This window comes from Miscanthus floridulus, chromosome 1 (genome assembly GCF_019320115.1).
Source record: "Miscanthus floridulus cultivar M001 chromosome 1, ASM1932011v1, whole genome shotgun sequence".
NCBI lineage: Eukaryota > Viridiplantae > Streptophyta > Magnoliopsida > Poales > Poaceae > Miscanthus > Miscanthus floridulus.
This window is the reverse complement of record NC_089580.1, coordinates 106,887,378-106,904,462: the sequence shown is the minus strand read 5'-3', so window position 1 is coordinate 106,904,462 and position 17,085 is coordinate 106,887,378. Positions and strand designations below refer to the sequence as shown.

General features: G+C 57.9%; 1 protein-coding gene across 1 annotated transcript; it reads right to left on the bottom strand.

Moving 5' to 3' along the window:
- Positions 1–9,362: 9,362 nt before the first annotated feature.
- On the bottom strand, positions 9,363–10,832 carry LOC136461045 (uncharacterized). Its single transcript, XM_066460519.1, has 3 exons — positions 10,707–10,832; positions 10,034–10,621; positions 9,363–9,947 (listed from the first exon to the last, which is right to left on the bottom strand). The coding sequence occupies exons 1-3, from the start codon at positions 10,830–10,832 to the stop codon at positions 9,363–9,365; spliced, it is 1,299 nt and encodes a 432-aa protein (XP_066316616.1).
- Between the last annotated feature and the right edge of the window lie 6,253 nt (positions 10,833–17,085).

Here is a 17,085-nt window from a genome sequence, read left to right as displayed (position 1 = left end):
ATGGTTCGGCCTCTGTACCAACTGAGCCTCGGCTCTTTACGCTGTTGACATACAGCGATCAACACGTCGTCCATCATGCCCTACGTCAAGCTATCACTGGAGCTCCCACGTCGCACAGGATCGGGCGTGACCGGCGCGTCGCTCTAGTACATCAAGGACAAGACCGCTCCGTCGACCATGCCGCCACAGTGACATGCTACAAGCTCGAACACGCCACCTCCGCTCACAAGACGCCGCGTAGCGAACACATGTATCACCCATGTCCCCCCTTCAATTATAAAAGGGAGAGACCGGGGCCGTTTCTAGAGAGACACGAGACACAGAGAGGTGAAGACGAGCTCACGAGTTCTCGAACTCACGCATAGACGCACGCACAGACAGACGGAGATTCAAACACACACACACGCAAACAATGCGCAACACTCTGTAATACGCACGCTTCCTCGCTGCCTGAGATCAACATCTCAAGCAACCCACACCGCTCCACGCAGAGACCTGGGACTAGCTCCCTCTCTCGCCCTGCTTGTAAACCCCTACTATAAGCACCTCGGTGCAAGGAATACAAGATCGATCTCTCAGACTGGACGTAGGACACCTATTGCCTGAACCAGTATAAACCTTGTGTCTCTTTGCATCACCATCCAGGATTAGGGGCACGCAGTACATTTTCACTAGTTGGTTGAGGGCTCGCCGGTCCAAAACACCGATAGTTGGCGCGCCAGGTAGGGGTTCTACTACATGTCAGCTTTGTCATCCCAACAAGTTCTGGATGGTAGACCCTGTACGACCACTGCATCTCGGCATGGTGATCTGGTTCGGGAGCCTAGAGTTCATGTCTCTAGGATGTGAGTACGATATGGTACTCCTCACACCTAGAACCCCACCGACTGAAGACGACACCACGCACCAGTAGCCCAGGCGCAGGCGGCGCCCGGGCCACCGCTCTCATCGTGCTCGCCAGGCACAACGTGAGCGGGACCACCCCGACACCGCGCAAGCTCAGGGCGACGCACCGCGCTCTGCCGGTACCCCATGCCCGGCTGTTGGTACAGAGTCTCTGGTTGGGGACCTGTCCAGCTTAAGTCTGGGCAAGGGAAAGACGCCGGTGGCGCGTAGCGACGTCTCGTCATCAAGCTCTGCCCCACCACCTCCTGAGGAGTCGACTCCGGCGATGGCGTCGTCCCCGTACCCCTTCGAGTTGACTAATGTCGCCGCCGCCTACGCTTCCGCCTATGCTTCCGCTCACGCGGAGCACTCAAGATGCCACCAACGCTTCGCCCTCGACCTCGATGCCACTACCTCGACCCACACCCGCGCCGACTCCTCGGAGGAGGACGAGGCGTGGGTCGGAGCGGACTTCGTCGGGCTTCGTGACCCTAAAGCCATGCGTCGCTTCCTGGCCGCGAGCGACTACTGCTTCGGCTACTCCGACTTCGATGACTCAGGCACTTACGACCCCACTCGTGAGTGCTTCCACATCGGGCTCGGGATGCCGAGAGCAAGCGATGAGGACGAAGGGGCAGGCAACCGCACCTTGCACCGCGAAGGGGCAGGCGACGCCACACCTCCATGCGTCGAGCCCCTGGTGGCGCGGAACGAGAACCCCGCCCACGAGGAGCTTCGACGCCTTTACTTGGAGCAGCTCCGTGAGCTTCAGGCCAATGTCGAACAAGATCGATTCCTTCTGCAACAGCTCTGAGACACTCTCGAGCGAGAACAGTGGGGTCGCGGTGATGGCGGAGCAGCCCGGCGGAGGGCTCGCGATGTCAACCGCCGCATCAACAATGACGAAGGGGGCGAGCAACCCCCTATCTTCAATCGCGCTAGCCAGAATGTCGCGGCAGCGGCGATGCTACTCCGGACGATGCCCGAGCCCTCTACCATGGAGGGGCGACGGGCCCACAGCGAGCTCCGAGACCTCCTTGAGACTGTCGCGGTGCAGCAGGCCGAAAGTTTCGCCTCGACGGCGCGGAGGCGCCTCGGAACTTCCCACGGCATCGCCTCGACAGGATAGGGAGGCCTCGGTTCGTCCCGAGCCCGCTCGGGCACCGACGGCCAACTGGCCCCCTCGGTGCACGATCGCCTTGGCGACCGACGCGAGGCATAAGGCGACCACGATGCGGTCAGCAGGCGACGCCGCCATGACAATGAGGGGCCTGCTCGAGGCTACCACCCACACCGAGGCGGTCGCTACGACAGTGGGGAGGACCGCAGTCCTTCTCCTGGGCCACCTGGCCCTCGAGTCTTTAGCAGGGCCATCCGCAGCGCTCACTTCCTGACCCGGTTTTGGCAACCGGCCGACCTCACAACGTACAGCGGCGAGACCAATCCTGAGCTTTGGCTGGCTGATTACCGCCTGGCCTGTTAGCTAGGCGGTGCGGACGATGACCTACTCATCATCTGCAACCACCCGTTGTTCGTGTCGGACTCGGCGTGAGCCTGGCTCGAACACCTCCCTCCCTCGCAGATCCACAACTGGCGCGACTTGGTAAAGGTTTTCGTCGGGAATTTCCAGGGCACATACGTGCGCCCCGGGAACTCCTGGGACCTCAAGAGTTGTCGCCAGGGGCCGGACGAGTCTCTCCGAGACTTCATCCGCCGCTTCTCCAAGCAGTGCACCGAGTTGCCCAGCGTCGACGACTTAGAAATTGTCCAGGCTTTCCTCTCCGGCACCACCTGCTGAGACCTAGTCTGAGAGTTAGGCCAGAACGTGCCAACCTCGGCGGCCGCGCTCCTCGACATCGCCACCAACTTCGCCTCGGGCGAAGAGGCCGTCGGGGCCATCTTCCCCGACAACGACGCCAAGGGGAAGTGGAGGGACGAGGCCCCCGGGGCCTTGGCTCCCCACCTCCCCAAGAAAAAGAAAAAGGGTCGCCAAGGGAAGCAGGAGGTCCTCGAGGCCGGTCTAGTTGCGGCCGTAGATTGCAAGAATCCCCGAGGCCCTAGAGGCCCCGGGCTCTTCGACGATATGCTTAAAAAGCCCTGCCCTTACCATCAGGGCCCGGTAAAGCACACCCTCGAAGAGTGCACCATGCTTCGGCGTTACTACGCCAAGCTCGGACTCCCCAACAACGATGCCAAGATGAGGGGCGCCAGCGATAGGGACAACGACAAGGACGACGGGTTTCTTGAGGTGCACAACGCCTTCATGATCTTTGGCGGGCCTTCAGCGTGCCTCACGACACGCCAGCGAAAGAGGGAGCATTGGGAGGTCTTCTCGGTGAAGGTGGCCGCTCCCCGGTACCCTGACTGGTCTCGGGAGGCGATCACTTTTGATCGGGATGACCACCCCGATTATGTCCCGAACCCAGGGCAGTACCCACTCGTTGTTGACCCGATCATCGGCAACACCCGGCTCACCAAGGTGTTGATGGACAGAGGCAGCGGCCTCAACATCCTCTACGCCAACACCCTAGAGCTCCTGGAGCTCGACAAGTCACAGCTCCGGGGTGATGCCGCGCCTTTCCACGGCGTCGTGCCAGGGAAACGCACGCGACCCCTCGGGCGCATCGACTTGCCCGTTTGCTTTGGCACTCCCTCCAACTACCGCAAGGAGGTCCTCACATTCGAGGTGGTTGGGTTCAATGGAACCTACCACGCCATCCTAGGGCGGCCGTGCTTCGCCAAGTTCATGGCGGTCCCCAATTACACCTACCTGAAACTCAAGATGCCGGGCCCCAACGGCGTCATCACTGTCGAGTCCACGTACAAGCATGCATATGACTGCGACGTCGAATGCATCGAGTACGCCGAGGCTCTCGTGGAGGCCGAGACCCTCATCGTCAACCTCGACCAACTTGGTAGCGAGGCGCCTGATTCCAAGCGTCGTGCCAGGACTTTCGAGCCCACGGAGACCGTCAAGCTCGTCCCGATCGACCCCACCTGCCCCGATGACCGGGCGCTGAGGATCAGCGCCACCCTCGACATCAAATAGGAAGCCATGCTCGTCGACTTTCTTCGCATGAATGTCGATGTATTCGCGTGGAGTCCCTCGGACATGCCAGACATACCGAGGGAGGTCGCTGAGCATGCCTTGGACATCCGGGTCGGCTCCAGACCGGTGAAGCAGCGCCTGCGTTGATTCGATGAAGAAAAGCGCAGGGCCATCGGCGAGGAGGTGCAGAAGCTTTTGGCGGCCGAATTCATCAAGGAAGTGTCCCATCCGGAGTGGTTAGCTAATCCTGTATTAGTTAAGAAGAAAAATGGGAAGTGGAGAATGTGTGTAGACTACACTGGTTTGAATAAAGCATGTCCAAAAGTCCCTTTCCCATTACCTCGAATCGACCAAATCATTGACTCCACTGTGGGATGCGAAACCCTATCCTTCCTTGATGCGTATTCCGGTTACCATCAAATCTAGATGAAAGAATCCGACCAGCTCGCGACTTCTTTCATCACACCATTCGGCATGTACTGCTATCTGACTATGCCGTTCGGCCTCAGAAACACAGGGGCCACATACCAGCGGTGCATGACCCATGTCTTTGGCAAGCACATCGGGCGAGCCGTCGAGGCCTATGTGGACGACATCGTGGTCAAGTCCAGGAAGGCCAATGATCTCGTCGGTGACTTGGAAATAGCCTTCAAGTGCCTCAAAGAGAAGGGCATCAAGCTCAACCCCGAGAAGTGTGTCTTCGGGGTCCCCCAAGGCATGCTCTTAGGATTCATAGTCTCGGAACGTGGCATCGAGGCCAACCTAGAGAAGGTCTCGGCCGTGACCAACATGGGGCCAATCCGAGACCTCAAGGGGGTGCAGAGGGTTATGGGATGCCTTGCGGCCTTGAGCCGCTTCATCTCACGCCTTAGCGAAAAAGGCTGGCCTCTGTACTGCCTCTTAAGAAAATCCGAACGCTTTTTAGGGACCCCCGAGGCCGAAGAAGCCCTCGCCAAGCTCAAGGCATTGCTCACCAATCCTCCCGTCCTGGTATCGCCGGCCAAAGGCGAGGCCCTCTTACTCTACATCGCCGCAACGACCTAGGTGGTCAGCGTGGCCGTGGTGGTTGAGAGGCAGGAAGAGGGGCACGCTCTACCTGTCCAACGACCTGTTTACTTTATCAGCGAGGTGCTCTCCGAGACTAAGACACGCTACCCCCACATCCAGAAGCTGATCTACGCCATAGTCTTGGCTCGACGCAAGCTGCGTCACTACTTCGAGTCCCACCCGGTGACCGTGGTGTCGTCTTTCCCTCTAGGAGAGATAATCTAGAACCGGGAGGCCTCGGGTAGGATAGCCAAGTGGGCCGTCGAACTCATGGGGGAAGCCCTGTCTTTTGCACCTTGAAAAGCAATTAAATCCCAGGTCTTGGCTGATTTTGTGGTGGAGTGGATCGACACCCAACTACCGCCTGCTCAAGTCTAGGCGGAATGCTGGACCATGTACTTCGACAGGTCCCTGATGAAGACCGGGACAGACGCGGGTCTGCTCTTCATCTCACCCCTCGGAGTGCACATGCGCTACATGATTCGGCTCCGCTTCGCCGCCTCCAACAACGCAGCCGAGTACGAAGCCCTCGTCAACGGCTTGCAGATCGCCATCGAGCTTGGAGTACGGCATCTCGACGTACGAGGCGATTCGCAACTCGTCATCGATCAAGTGATGAAGGAGTTGAGCTGCCATGGCCCCAAAATGGAGGCGTACTGCAAGCTGGTACGTCGCCTTGAAGACAAGTTCGACGGTCTCAAACTCAACCACATCATGCGGAAATTTAACAAAGCCACGGACGAACTGGCAAAGATGGCGTCGGCACGGGCCCCGGTTCCCCCGAACGTCTTTGCCAGAGACCTCCATAAGCCTTCCATCGACTACGCCTCGGCGGCGGAAGAGGGCCCACTGGTCGAGCCCATCGCAGGGCCCGAGGCCCCCTCTGTCACCGAGACCCCTTCGGCCGAGTCCGAGGTCATGGAAGTCAACGCAGAGCCTCCCGAGGCCAACCAGGGCATGGACTGGCGAGTCCCGTTCCTTGATTGCCTCGTTCGAGGAGAGCTCCCTGTAGATAGGACCAAAGCCCGATGGCTTGCGCGACGAGCCAAAACTTACGTCCTCAGCAACGGCGAGTTGTACAGGCGAAGCCCATCTGGCGTCCTCCAACGATGCATCACCACCGAGGCAGGCCAAGCCCTACTTTGGGACTTGCACGCGAGAGCCTGTGGGCACCACGCAGCACCTCGGACGCTCATCGGAAACGCCTTCCACCAAGGGTTCTACTGGCCAACGGCGGTTGCTGACGCCACCAAGCTCGTACGCTCCTGCGAGGGATGCCAGTACTACGTGCGGCAGACGCATCTCCCAGCCCAAGCCCTCCAAACCATCCCCATTACATGGCCATTCGCTGTGTGGGGGCTCGACATGGTTGGGCCTCTGCAGAAGGCCCCCGGGGGCTACACCCATCTGCTGGTAGCGATCGATAAGTTCTCCAAGTGGATCTAGACTCGTCTGATCAATCGAATCAAATCCGAGCAAGCGGTGCTGTTCTTCACGGATATCATCCACAGGTTCGAGGTTACAAACACCATCATCACTGACAACGGGACACAATTCACCGGCCACAAGTTCCTGACGTTCTGCGACGACCACCACATCCGTGTGGCCTGGTCGGCCGTAGGACACCCTAAGACAAACGGCCAAGTAGAACGTGCCAACGACATGATCCTACAGGGCCTCAAGCCGAGAATATACAACCGGTTGAAGAAATTTGGCAAGAAATGGCTCGCCGAACTCCTGTCTGTCATCTGGAGCCTGAGGAACACTCCGAGCCGAGCCATGGGGTTCACACCGTTCTTCCTGGTCTATGAGGCTGAGGCCATCCTCCCCACTGACTTGGAGTACGGTTCCCTGAGGCTACAGGCCTACAACGAGCAAAGCAACCGCACTGCCTGCGAGGACGCCCTCGACCAACTGGAGGAAGCCCGAGATGTCACGCTGCTACACTCGGCCAAGTACCAGCAAGCCCTACGACGCTATCAAGCCCGGCGCATTCGAAGCCGAGACCTGAAGGTGGGCGACCTGGTGCTGAGACTGAGGCAGAGCAACAAGGTCCGCCACAAGCTGACCCCGCCATGGGAAGGGCCGTACATCGTTGCCCAAGTGCTAAAGTCTGGGACGTACAAGCTAGCCAACGAGAAGGGCGAAATCCTCACCAACGCTTGGAACATAGAACAACTACGTCGCTTCTACCCTTAAATTTACAAGCATTGTATACATTGTTTCTCAAAATACAATAAAGAAGCGTTCTTTAGTTATTCTAATTTTTTGAGAAACCCTCCCGAACCTATCGATGGGTGATCAGCGTTACGATAACGCTACAAGGGAGACTCGGCTCTGCCTCTACAGAGGTGCCCACCGTAGGGCTCGAACAAGACTCAGCTCTGCCTCTGCAGAACCGAGCCTCCCTCGGGGGCTAGAAGGGGGGAACCCGTCCTAGGCACCATTTTTTAATCGTTTTTCAAATAAATTTCTACGCCAAACTCTCTAACGTGTTCTAACAAATCGATTGTAAAAAACCTAAGGGCCGAAAGTCTGTCTCAGGGCTAAAAGGCCGGCCGAGCCATGAGACGGCCTACGCCTTCGGGCTACGGCACTCCCTCACCACCTTTTCCCCGAGGGGCAGCTTAGGTTCCGAGGAAGTTTTTTGCAAATGATATGTTCAGAAACGAGACAGAGGGCAGAGGCTCGGAAAAACAATAAAAAATGATTAAAAAGCGTAGATGCATAAGTACTTTAAAAAAGGACTCGACGGCCACAAGCGTCATGGTACGATAATAATCCTAATCTGTTTACATGGCCCCTTTGGCCCAGGTCAAGGCTTAGGGTCTCCAGCGTCGGCGGACGGCGTGGGAGGAACCACCTCCTCTTCGAACAGCTTGGCCAGCGTCGTGCCGGGGCCCTCAGCCGCCTCCATCAGCTTCGTGACCTCCTCGTCGGCCTCCTCGTCATCCTCAGCCAAGACGTAGCCGTCACTGACGGCATCGAGGTCGACGCCGGTGTAGTGCGAGGAGACGACGGCCAAGGCGCGCTTGATGCCCATGTGCAGCGCCCCCGGAGTCGCTCGCGCACTTGGCCGCTCAACGCGATCAAGCGGCTCCCAAGGGAGCTGCCCGACTCGACCCCCTCATCCTCTAGGGCCTCGCAGGTGGTATGGGCGGTGCTCTGCAGCGCGTTGTGCTCCCCAATCTCGACCTCGAGCACCGCCTGCACTTCAACAGAGCCTCAGCTGCCCAGGAGACCTCCTTCTCTAACCCTGCGCCAAGACAAGCAAGATGGGGTTAAGCGCAAAAGAAAATAAGCCAAACAGAGGCGAAGGCCTACGGGACTCACCCTCGGCTTTCTCTTTCCAGCGCTGGACCTCGACCCAAGAGGCCTCAGCTGCCGGGAGACCTCCTTCTCCAACCCTGCACCAAGACAAGTAGGATGGGGTTAAGTGCAAAAGAAAATAAGCCAAACAGGGGCGAAGGCCTATGAGACTCACCCTCGGCTTTCTCTTTCCAACGCTGGACCTCGACCCGAGAGGCCTCGGCCGCCCTGGAAGCCTCCTTCTCTAGCTCTGCATCACATCGGGGAGTTAGGGGTCAAACGTAAGAAAAATGAATAAAACAAGGGGAACAGGACTCACCCTCGGCCTTTCCCTTCTAGACTAAAGCCTCGGCTCGGGAGGCCTTGGCCACCTTGAGGGCCTCCGCTAGGGCGCCTTTTGTCAGCAGGTGCGCACCCTGCTCTGCCCCCAGCTGCCCAGCGATGGCCTTGGCAGAGGCCGTCGCTTCTTTAGCCTGGGACCTGAAGGTGTCCTGCTCAACGGCCACCCGGGTCAGCTCCTCCTCCAACTCCTTGATCCGTGCCACCAAAGGGGCGGCCTGCTCCTGAGCCGTGGCCGCCTCGGCCTTCATATCAGCACAGCGAAGGCGGAGGTCCTCCACCTCCACGCTCCGCGTCGACAGAAGCTCGTGGGCATGGCCGAGCAAGTCCTTCTACCGCTGGAGCTGGTCCCAGACGTCCCTCTCCCGCTGGAGGAACATTGACTTCCCGAGGGACCGGGCCTCAAGCTCCTGGATAGGCAGAACAGGGGTCATGCACTGCGAGAAAACTCAAAAAAAGACGATACCGCATGAGAAAAGAAGACGTGTACTTGGGCAACGTCGGGCAGATCGTCAGCCATGACGGACAGCGCTGTCCGCAGCGATCGCTCCGCCAGCTGGCGGAATTGCTGGATGGAGCCCCAGCGACCCCCTCAGCCGCGTCCTCGAGGGCGAACAGAGGCTCCCCCTCAGGGTCGTCCCGGCTCCGCCAAGACATGCGGGTGATCCCACCCGCGGGGCTCGGGTTGTACCCGCATGAGGGCCGAGCTTTCCTCGCTAGAGGTCAGAGCTGGCTACTCCACGGTGCTAGCCACCTCAGCATCCGCCACCTCCTTCCCCCAGGAAGTATCGTCGGAGGAGATCGAATGGACCTCCACTTCTCGGGCACTCTCCTGCGACGACGGCAGGCCTTGGACCGGGGGCGGTATTGAAGCTTGCCCCGCCTCCGTCTCCGCTTCCTGGGCCACCGGCTTCGCCGCGCCCACGCTGGCCTCCACCACCTCGGCCTCGGTGGTCCCAGGAGCTCCGGCCTCCGCCACCTCGGCCTCGGTGGTCCTAGATGCCCCGGCCTCCGTCGCCTCGGCCTTGGAGGTCCGGGGGGCCTCGGCCGCGCCCTCGGTGGCCTCAGCGACTGAGGGCGCCTTGGCCCCATCTGACTCGCGGGCCTCGGCCTCGTGGGTCAGCTCCTCCTCCTTCGCTTGCTCCGTGGCCGCCTCAGTAGCCTCTCCCTGGGCGACCGGCTCCTTCGGGTCGGCCCTCACCGACGCCGCGTCATGTTGTATGGCGGCTTGCGCCTCCACCACCCATTGGGCGGTGGAGCAGGTGCTCACCTTAAGCGCCTTACGTGGCGTCAGGGCGGGCACTTCCGCCTGACGCTTCTAGCTGAAGGCAAAGCACCGACAAGGTCAGCATACGACCAAGGGACGACCGAGAGATGCTACAACTCCACTGACCGCTTTTGCACTGCGTCCCTCGTCCTCCGCAATGGCGGGGGTGGAGGCACCACCTCCGCGTTCGTCGGTGCTGGCCGGCCCTCGCCGGACTCCGGCGCCCCCTCCACCCTCTGCGGAGGTGGTTGCGTCACCACCGCCGCCGCCTGCTCCACCTCCGCTGTCGAGCCCACTGGGCTGACGTCGCGCTTCCCTAACGCCCGTGCCTCGGGCGTGTTGGCCTTGGCCCCGGGGCGGGCGATCGCTGGTCCCGAGGCGTCCTCTCCTCCTCCTGGAAACGCCGGGCTTCTTGCCGACGCCCCGAACGTCGTCCCCCTGATGTCAGGGAGATGGTCTAGGATATCCCGCCCCGCCTCGTTCTCGTCGTCATCACTTGAGGAATCCGACAACGACGGTGACGAAGACGGCTCCACCAGGAGACCCTCGTGCCTCTGATGCCGGCGATGTTTTTCCAGCTCTTTGCGCTCAAGGTTCTTCCTCTTGCGCTTTGCCTCCTTGGTGTCCTTCCGCTTCTTTTGCGCCTTGACGTGCGCCCGGTTCAACGCCCGCCGCTCTACGTCCTCGGGAACGGGCGGCGGGGAGGCTCGCACGTCCCTCATCCCCTGCAGGAACGGCGAACACAAATAAGGGAATAGGAAAATGCGAGGAGCAAGGAGGCCTCAGGGGTCGCAGCGGCGCGTGACATACCAGAGAGAGGTACCCCCGCGATGGGCGCATCGCGAATGGGGTCAGACCACTGCTCCTCAGCCGGCCCTCCACCATCTCTCTCACCCGACGTAGAATCTCCTCGTCGGAGAGGGCGATGGTGGACATCCGGACGCCATCGATCGGCTCGTCCGGTGTCATCTCGAACAAGCGCTGCCGCCGAGCCATCAGCGGCAGCACCCTCCGGCGGTGGAAGGCTGCCACGACCACAGCAGCCGTAAGGCCGCGGCTGCGCAGCCTCTCCAGTCCCTCTAGGAGCGGTCGCAGCTTGGGTTGATCAGCCACCGGAACGCCGTACCTCCACTTCTCCGGCTAGCTCTTCACGACCCGCCCGGTATAGGGGGGAAGTCTGTCGTCGTCATTGCGAAGGTAGAACCAGCTGTTGTACCAGCGATGGTTGGACGACGCGAGCTGGGCCGGGATGTAGAGGGGCTGCCGATCTTGGCGCACTTGGAGAGTGCAGCCGTTGGCCCTCATCGCCTTCCGCGTGCCCGTTGTGCCCGTCGGCTTGGTGGTGAACCCCGCATGAAAGAGGTGGAGCCACAACTCCTAGTGGGGGGCGATGCCCAGGTACCCCTCGCAGACGGCGACAAAGATGGCCGCCTGCGCGATGGAGTTGGGATTGAAGTTGTGGAGCTCCACGCCGTAGTAGTGCGGGAGCGCCCGCATGAACCGGTCCGCTGGCAGGCCGAGACCACACTCGTGGAAGGCCACGAAGCTCACGACGTAGCCATCGCGTGGCCTCGGCTCCGGCTTGCCCCCCAGAGCAATCCACTCCGTCCTGGTGGGGTCGGTAACCGGGCGGGGGAGGTCGTCATTGACGAGCGACTATAGTGTCTCCACGAACACGTCGGACGGACCCCAAGGATCCTCCTGGAGGACAACAATGCCGCCAGCCATGGGTGCGGTGGAGAATGCGGCTACGGCGGTAAGGCTCGCTCTCTCTCTCTCTCTCTCTCCCTTCTCCCTTCTCCCCGACGCTCTCTGTTCCTAGCAACGGCTTGAGGGCAGCAAAGGCGAATGTAGACAAGGTAAGGAGGAGAGGGGCGAGGCTCGAGACATATTTATGCGGGAAGGGGGCGAAACGGATGGGCGATGAAATCGGGGAAGTTTCCCTCAGATTTGGCGCAGTTAATCCGGATCCGATTAAACCGCCCACGCGCCCACCTTTTCCTTATTAATCGCGCACGCACAGTAACGTCCCATCCGCTAACGTCGCGTCGCATCTGACCATAGCAACGGTAGGTGCCGTTCTGTCTCCCCGAGAAACCGCCTCAAAAGGCGCACCTGCCGTTGTCAGCCGATGGGAGGAGAATATCCCCCACCCGATTCCTTTCAGACGAAGGAACTGGGCATCGAGCCCGTTACGGTCCAGGGGTTCGAAGGCTGGGCCCCCGAGGGTCTCGACAGCCACCCTAGGACAACAGAGTCAGGGATGACTATGGGCGAGCCCGTACATGGCCGAGGCCCAAGCAAGCGATCGCTCTGGATGCCTTAAGTCATGTCCGAGACCAGCGGGGAGGTCTCTGAATGGGATCCCACCGCAGGGAGGCACCGAGCCGCTAGGCCAATCGAATGGCCCTAGGACCCACTAGAGAAGCCCTCTGGTACTTTTGGAGTGCGTCTCTGGACCACCAGTCGACCCCCATCGAATGGGGCACGGGCCTCCACTCGGACTTACCCGATAACAGCTCACCGGAGGTGTCACTACTCACGCCCACCGAGGGTAGCCTGGCATACTTCACCCCTCCTTCCGAACAAAAAGGATGCGCGAGGGTCGCACAAAAAAGACAGGGAAACTCCTGATCGCCCTCTCGCTCCGTGTAGAGGCTCGGGGGCTCTTTCTGCAACCAAGCCGAGACCCAACGACCCAAACTCACACTCGAGGGCTCGGCAAACAACCCCTCCTTCCGAACAAATAGGATGCGCGAGGGTCGCACAAAAAAGACAGGGAAACTCCTAATTGTCCTCTCGCTCTGTGCAGAGGCTCGGGGGCTCTTCCTGCAACCAAGCCGAGACCCAGCGACCCAAACTCGCACTCGAGGGCTCGGCAAACAACCCCTCTCGAACAAAAAGGATGCGCGAGGGTCGCACAAAAAAGACAGGGAAACTCCTGATCGGCCTCTTGCTCCGTGCGGAGGCTCAGGGGCTCTTCCTGCAACCAAGCCGAGACCTAGTTACCCAAACTCGCACTCGAGGGCTCGACAAACAACCCCTCCTTCCGAACAAAAATGATGCGCGAGGGTCGCAAAAAAAGACAGGGAAACACCTGATCACCCTCTCGCTCCGTGTGGAGGCTCGGGGGCTCTTCCTGCAACCAAGCCGAGACCCAGTGACCCAAACTCGCACTCGAGGGATCGACACACAATCCCTCCTTCCGAACGAAAAGGATGCGCGAGGGTCGCACAAAAAAGACAGGGAAACACCTGATCGCCCTCTTGCTCCGAGCAGAGGCTCGGGGGCTCTTCCTGCAACCAGGTCGAAGACCAGCAACCCGAACTCGCACTCGGGGGCTCGGCAAAACGCGATAAAGGGCATCGAGCCCATTACAGTCTAGGGGTTCAAAGGCTGGGCCCCCGAGGGTCTCGATAGCCGCCCCAGGACAACAGAGTCTGGGATGACTATGGGCGTGCCCGTACATGGCCAAGGCCCGAGCAAGCGATCGCTCGGGATGCCCTAAGTCGTGTCTGAGACCAGCTGGGAGGTCTCTGAATGTGATCCCACCGAAGGGAGGCATCGAGCCCTCGGGGCCAATCGAACGGCCCTGGGACCCACTAGAGAAGCCCTCTGATACTTTTGGAGTGCGTCTCTGTACCACCAGCCGACCCCTATCGAATGGGGCACGGGCCTCCACTCGGACTTACCCGATAACAGCTCACCGGAGATGTCACTGCTCGCGCCCATCGAGGGTAGCCTGGCATACTCCACCCCTCCTTCCGAACGAAAAGGATGCATGAGGGCCGCACAAAAAAGATAGGGAAACTCCTTATCGCCCTCTTGCTCCGCGCAGAGGCTCGGGGGCTCTTCCTACAATCAAGCTGAGACCCCACGACCCGAACTCGCACTCATGGGCTCAGCAAACGCGATAAAACCCCTCGCTCAAACACGTGAAAAGCCCCTGGACGAATAAATCCACACCTCTAGGGCCTCGAGGGCTACACCTGGCGGGTGCGCTCACACGCACCCATCGAGGCCTCGAGTACGAAACACCATCCCGCCAGGAGCTGCCGTGAGCCAAGTCTCGTCAAAACCTCAGGAAGAGCGCTCACGCTCTCCCCAAGGCTCGGGGGCTACTGTCGGGTACCATAAAAAGGGGTCCCCTAAGCAAAAACTGAAAAATCGCTTAGACCCTACAAAAATGAAACCCAAGGGACAACCACCGGTAACCCCCACCTTATCCAAGGCTTAGCTGGACCGCTCGGCCCACCTCGAGCAAAATCCGGGCCTACCCGAAGCGGGCTCGGCCCAAAATGAAACCGTAAGGCCTCGAATGGGGAATCAATTCTCCGTCTCGCTCGAGGCCCCGCACGTAAGGCCTCAGACAGGGAACCGATTCTCCGTCTCGCTCGAGGCCCCGCACGTAAGGCCTCGGATGGGGAACCGATTCTCTGTCTCGCTCGAGGCCCCGCACGTAAGGCCTCGGACGAGGTGCCGATTCTCCGCCTCGCTCGAGGCCGGCTCAGCGACAACCCCGTCGCCCACGCCTTGACTGATTTCCCTGACAGAACGTCACGTCCAACTAACGCGACCAACCACTCCCGCGACGTTAGCCGAACGACGGCTCGACACAGCGGAGCGACCGACGAGATGGGAGTCGCATCAACACCATGCCGTCCGGGACAGGACGGGGTAGGGGTTACCGGCCGCTCTGCTTGGCACTATGCCCACGACTGACACCTGTACTGCACTGTGCTATCTAACCCCTACTCCGAGGACAGCATGGCGTGGGGAGTCAAGTCCGGGTCCATGTAGTCTCGGAATCAGTGCACAGGGCCAACTACTCCCTCCGAGCCTCTACAATCCGCTTCAGGGTCTTGGCAGCCTTGGGATTCACGCCCGCCGAGCCCCCCACGATGGTTTGGCCTCTGCACCAAATGAGCCTCGGCTCTTTACGCTGTCGACATACAGCGACCGATACGTCGTCCGCCATGCCCTGCGTCAAGCTATCACTAGAGCTCCCTCGTCGCACAGGATCGGGCGTGACCGACGCGTCGCTCCAGTGCATCGAGGACAAGACCGCTCCGTCAACCATGCCGCCACAGTGACAGGCTACAGGCCCGGACATGCCACCTCCGCTCACGAGACGCCGCGTAGCGAACACATGTATCACCCCTGTCCCCCCTTCAACTATAAAAGGGAGAGACCGGGGCCGTTTCTAGAGAGACACATGAGACAGAGAGGCGGAGATGAGCTCACGAGTTCTCAAACTCACGCATAGACGCACGCACAGACAGACAGAGATTCAAACACACACACACGCGCAAGCAACGCGCAACACTCTGTAATACGCATGCTTCCTCGCTGCCTGAGATCAACATCTCAAGCAACCCACACCGCTCCACGCAGAGACCTAGGACTAGCTCCCTCTCTCACCCTGCTTGTAAACCCTTACTACAAGCACCTCGGTGCAAGGAATACAAGATCGATCTCTCAGACTAGACGTAGGGTACCTATTGCCTGAACCAGTATAAACCTTGTGTCTCTTTGCATCACCATCTGGGATTAGGGGCACGTAGTACATTTTCACTAGTTGGTTGAGGGCCCGCCGGTCCAAAACACCGACAAATATAGTCCCAGGTGTGTCTCTTAGTCATGAGAACCATCACTATACCAAACTCATTGCTCGAAATTTTCAATTTAGAGTAAGTTATCCTAGTTGCGGGATCAAATCTATTTTATATGGAACAGTTTGGTTTTTGGGTACTATATATCAAGTACCTTATGTCCATACCAATAATGGTTTTATTGAGTCTCTTATTGAGAATCAAATTGCATGACATATTAAAATAGAATTGTAATTTACCAAAACTAAGTTGTTTTCATGCGGCCTTACACACCGCATCGTTAATTCAAATTCATCAAGCTGCACTTATACAACTCCCTCCATTGCAGTATGTACGTGAAACTTTGGCCGCAGCCAAACATTTCCCATCTGCGCATCGAGTATGTTTTCACATACCCAAATCATCACCCCAACATACCAATGGGCATTAGGGATCCCAAGAGGTAACTCTACAGGGGATATATAAATTGCCCGTATGTTGATCACATTTGAGGATAATTCCAGGCATTAGGGGGAGATTTATACCACATTAAGAATGCCAGGAATCAAAAGAGCAATCCTCACATCCACGTATCAAAAATTCTAAACCTAATCGTTTAGAATGTCTTATGTTTGCATCATATTGCAAAGAATCTGCCAGAAACATTTACTGATAATAAGGGTGTCACAAAATCCTCTTATCCTACTTATAATGCGCTCGAAAGAATGGAGGTACCAATTAAAACCATTCAACTCCCACTTCCAAAGAAGAGGGAGAGGGGGAGAAGTACAGCCGCTCCTAAGGATAATGCTCCAAGTAAGCGTCTGAGGATACCAAGGACAATATCCTCCAAATCAGTAAATCCAAGCCAACCTCAAGTTGGTAGACACCCAAAATGGATGAGCATCCAAAACCCGGATCAAAATCCACCCGGATCAATGGTGCACCCAAATTCTAATCTTGGAACATTGGAACACCCTAAATCCATATAGGAAATAACTCGAAGTCCAAAAGGGTAAACATTTTCACATGCTATATTGATTTCAAGAATCGAATCAATCATTTAAAGACTACAAATTGTCGCAGCATATACTCCTCAAAGATTGCTTTTTTACCTTACTTATCTAGACCAAAAGTCCTAGGCAAAGTGTCTTCACACTCAAATTTGGTCAAACTAAAAGGTGGCAATTAAAGAGATTGCTCTTGTTCAATGATGAGAAGTATTACCACAGTAATATCTTCCCTCGTAGTGTTTCTTTTCAGAAGCAAGCTGGTGAACAATGAGAGCTTGTAGCATATGGTTTCACGTAGAGACCCAGCATAGCATACCCCATGGTATGTGTGAAAATAAAGTTTTTCAAATTAAATAATTGGCATATCAAATGAATTTGATAGATTCGGACGTATAAGTCCCAATGGACTTCACATTCTGAATCCAAATACAAATCACAACATACATTGTGTATAATTAAGCATGATTGCGTATATTGGTTATTTTGATATCATCATGATACAAAAATAATCATGCAATCATTTGAGATATAATTTTCATCATGTGGATTCGAGATGGAGGATTTGGGTAAGACCAAATATTACCT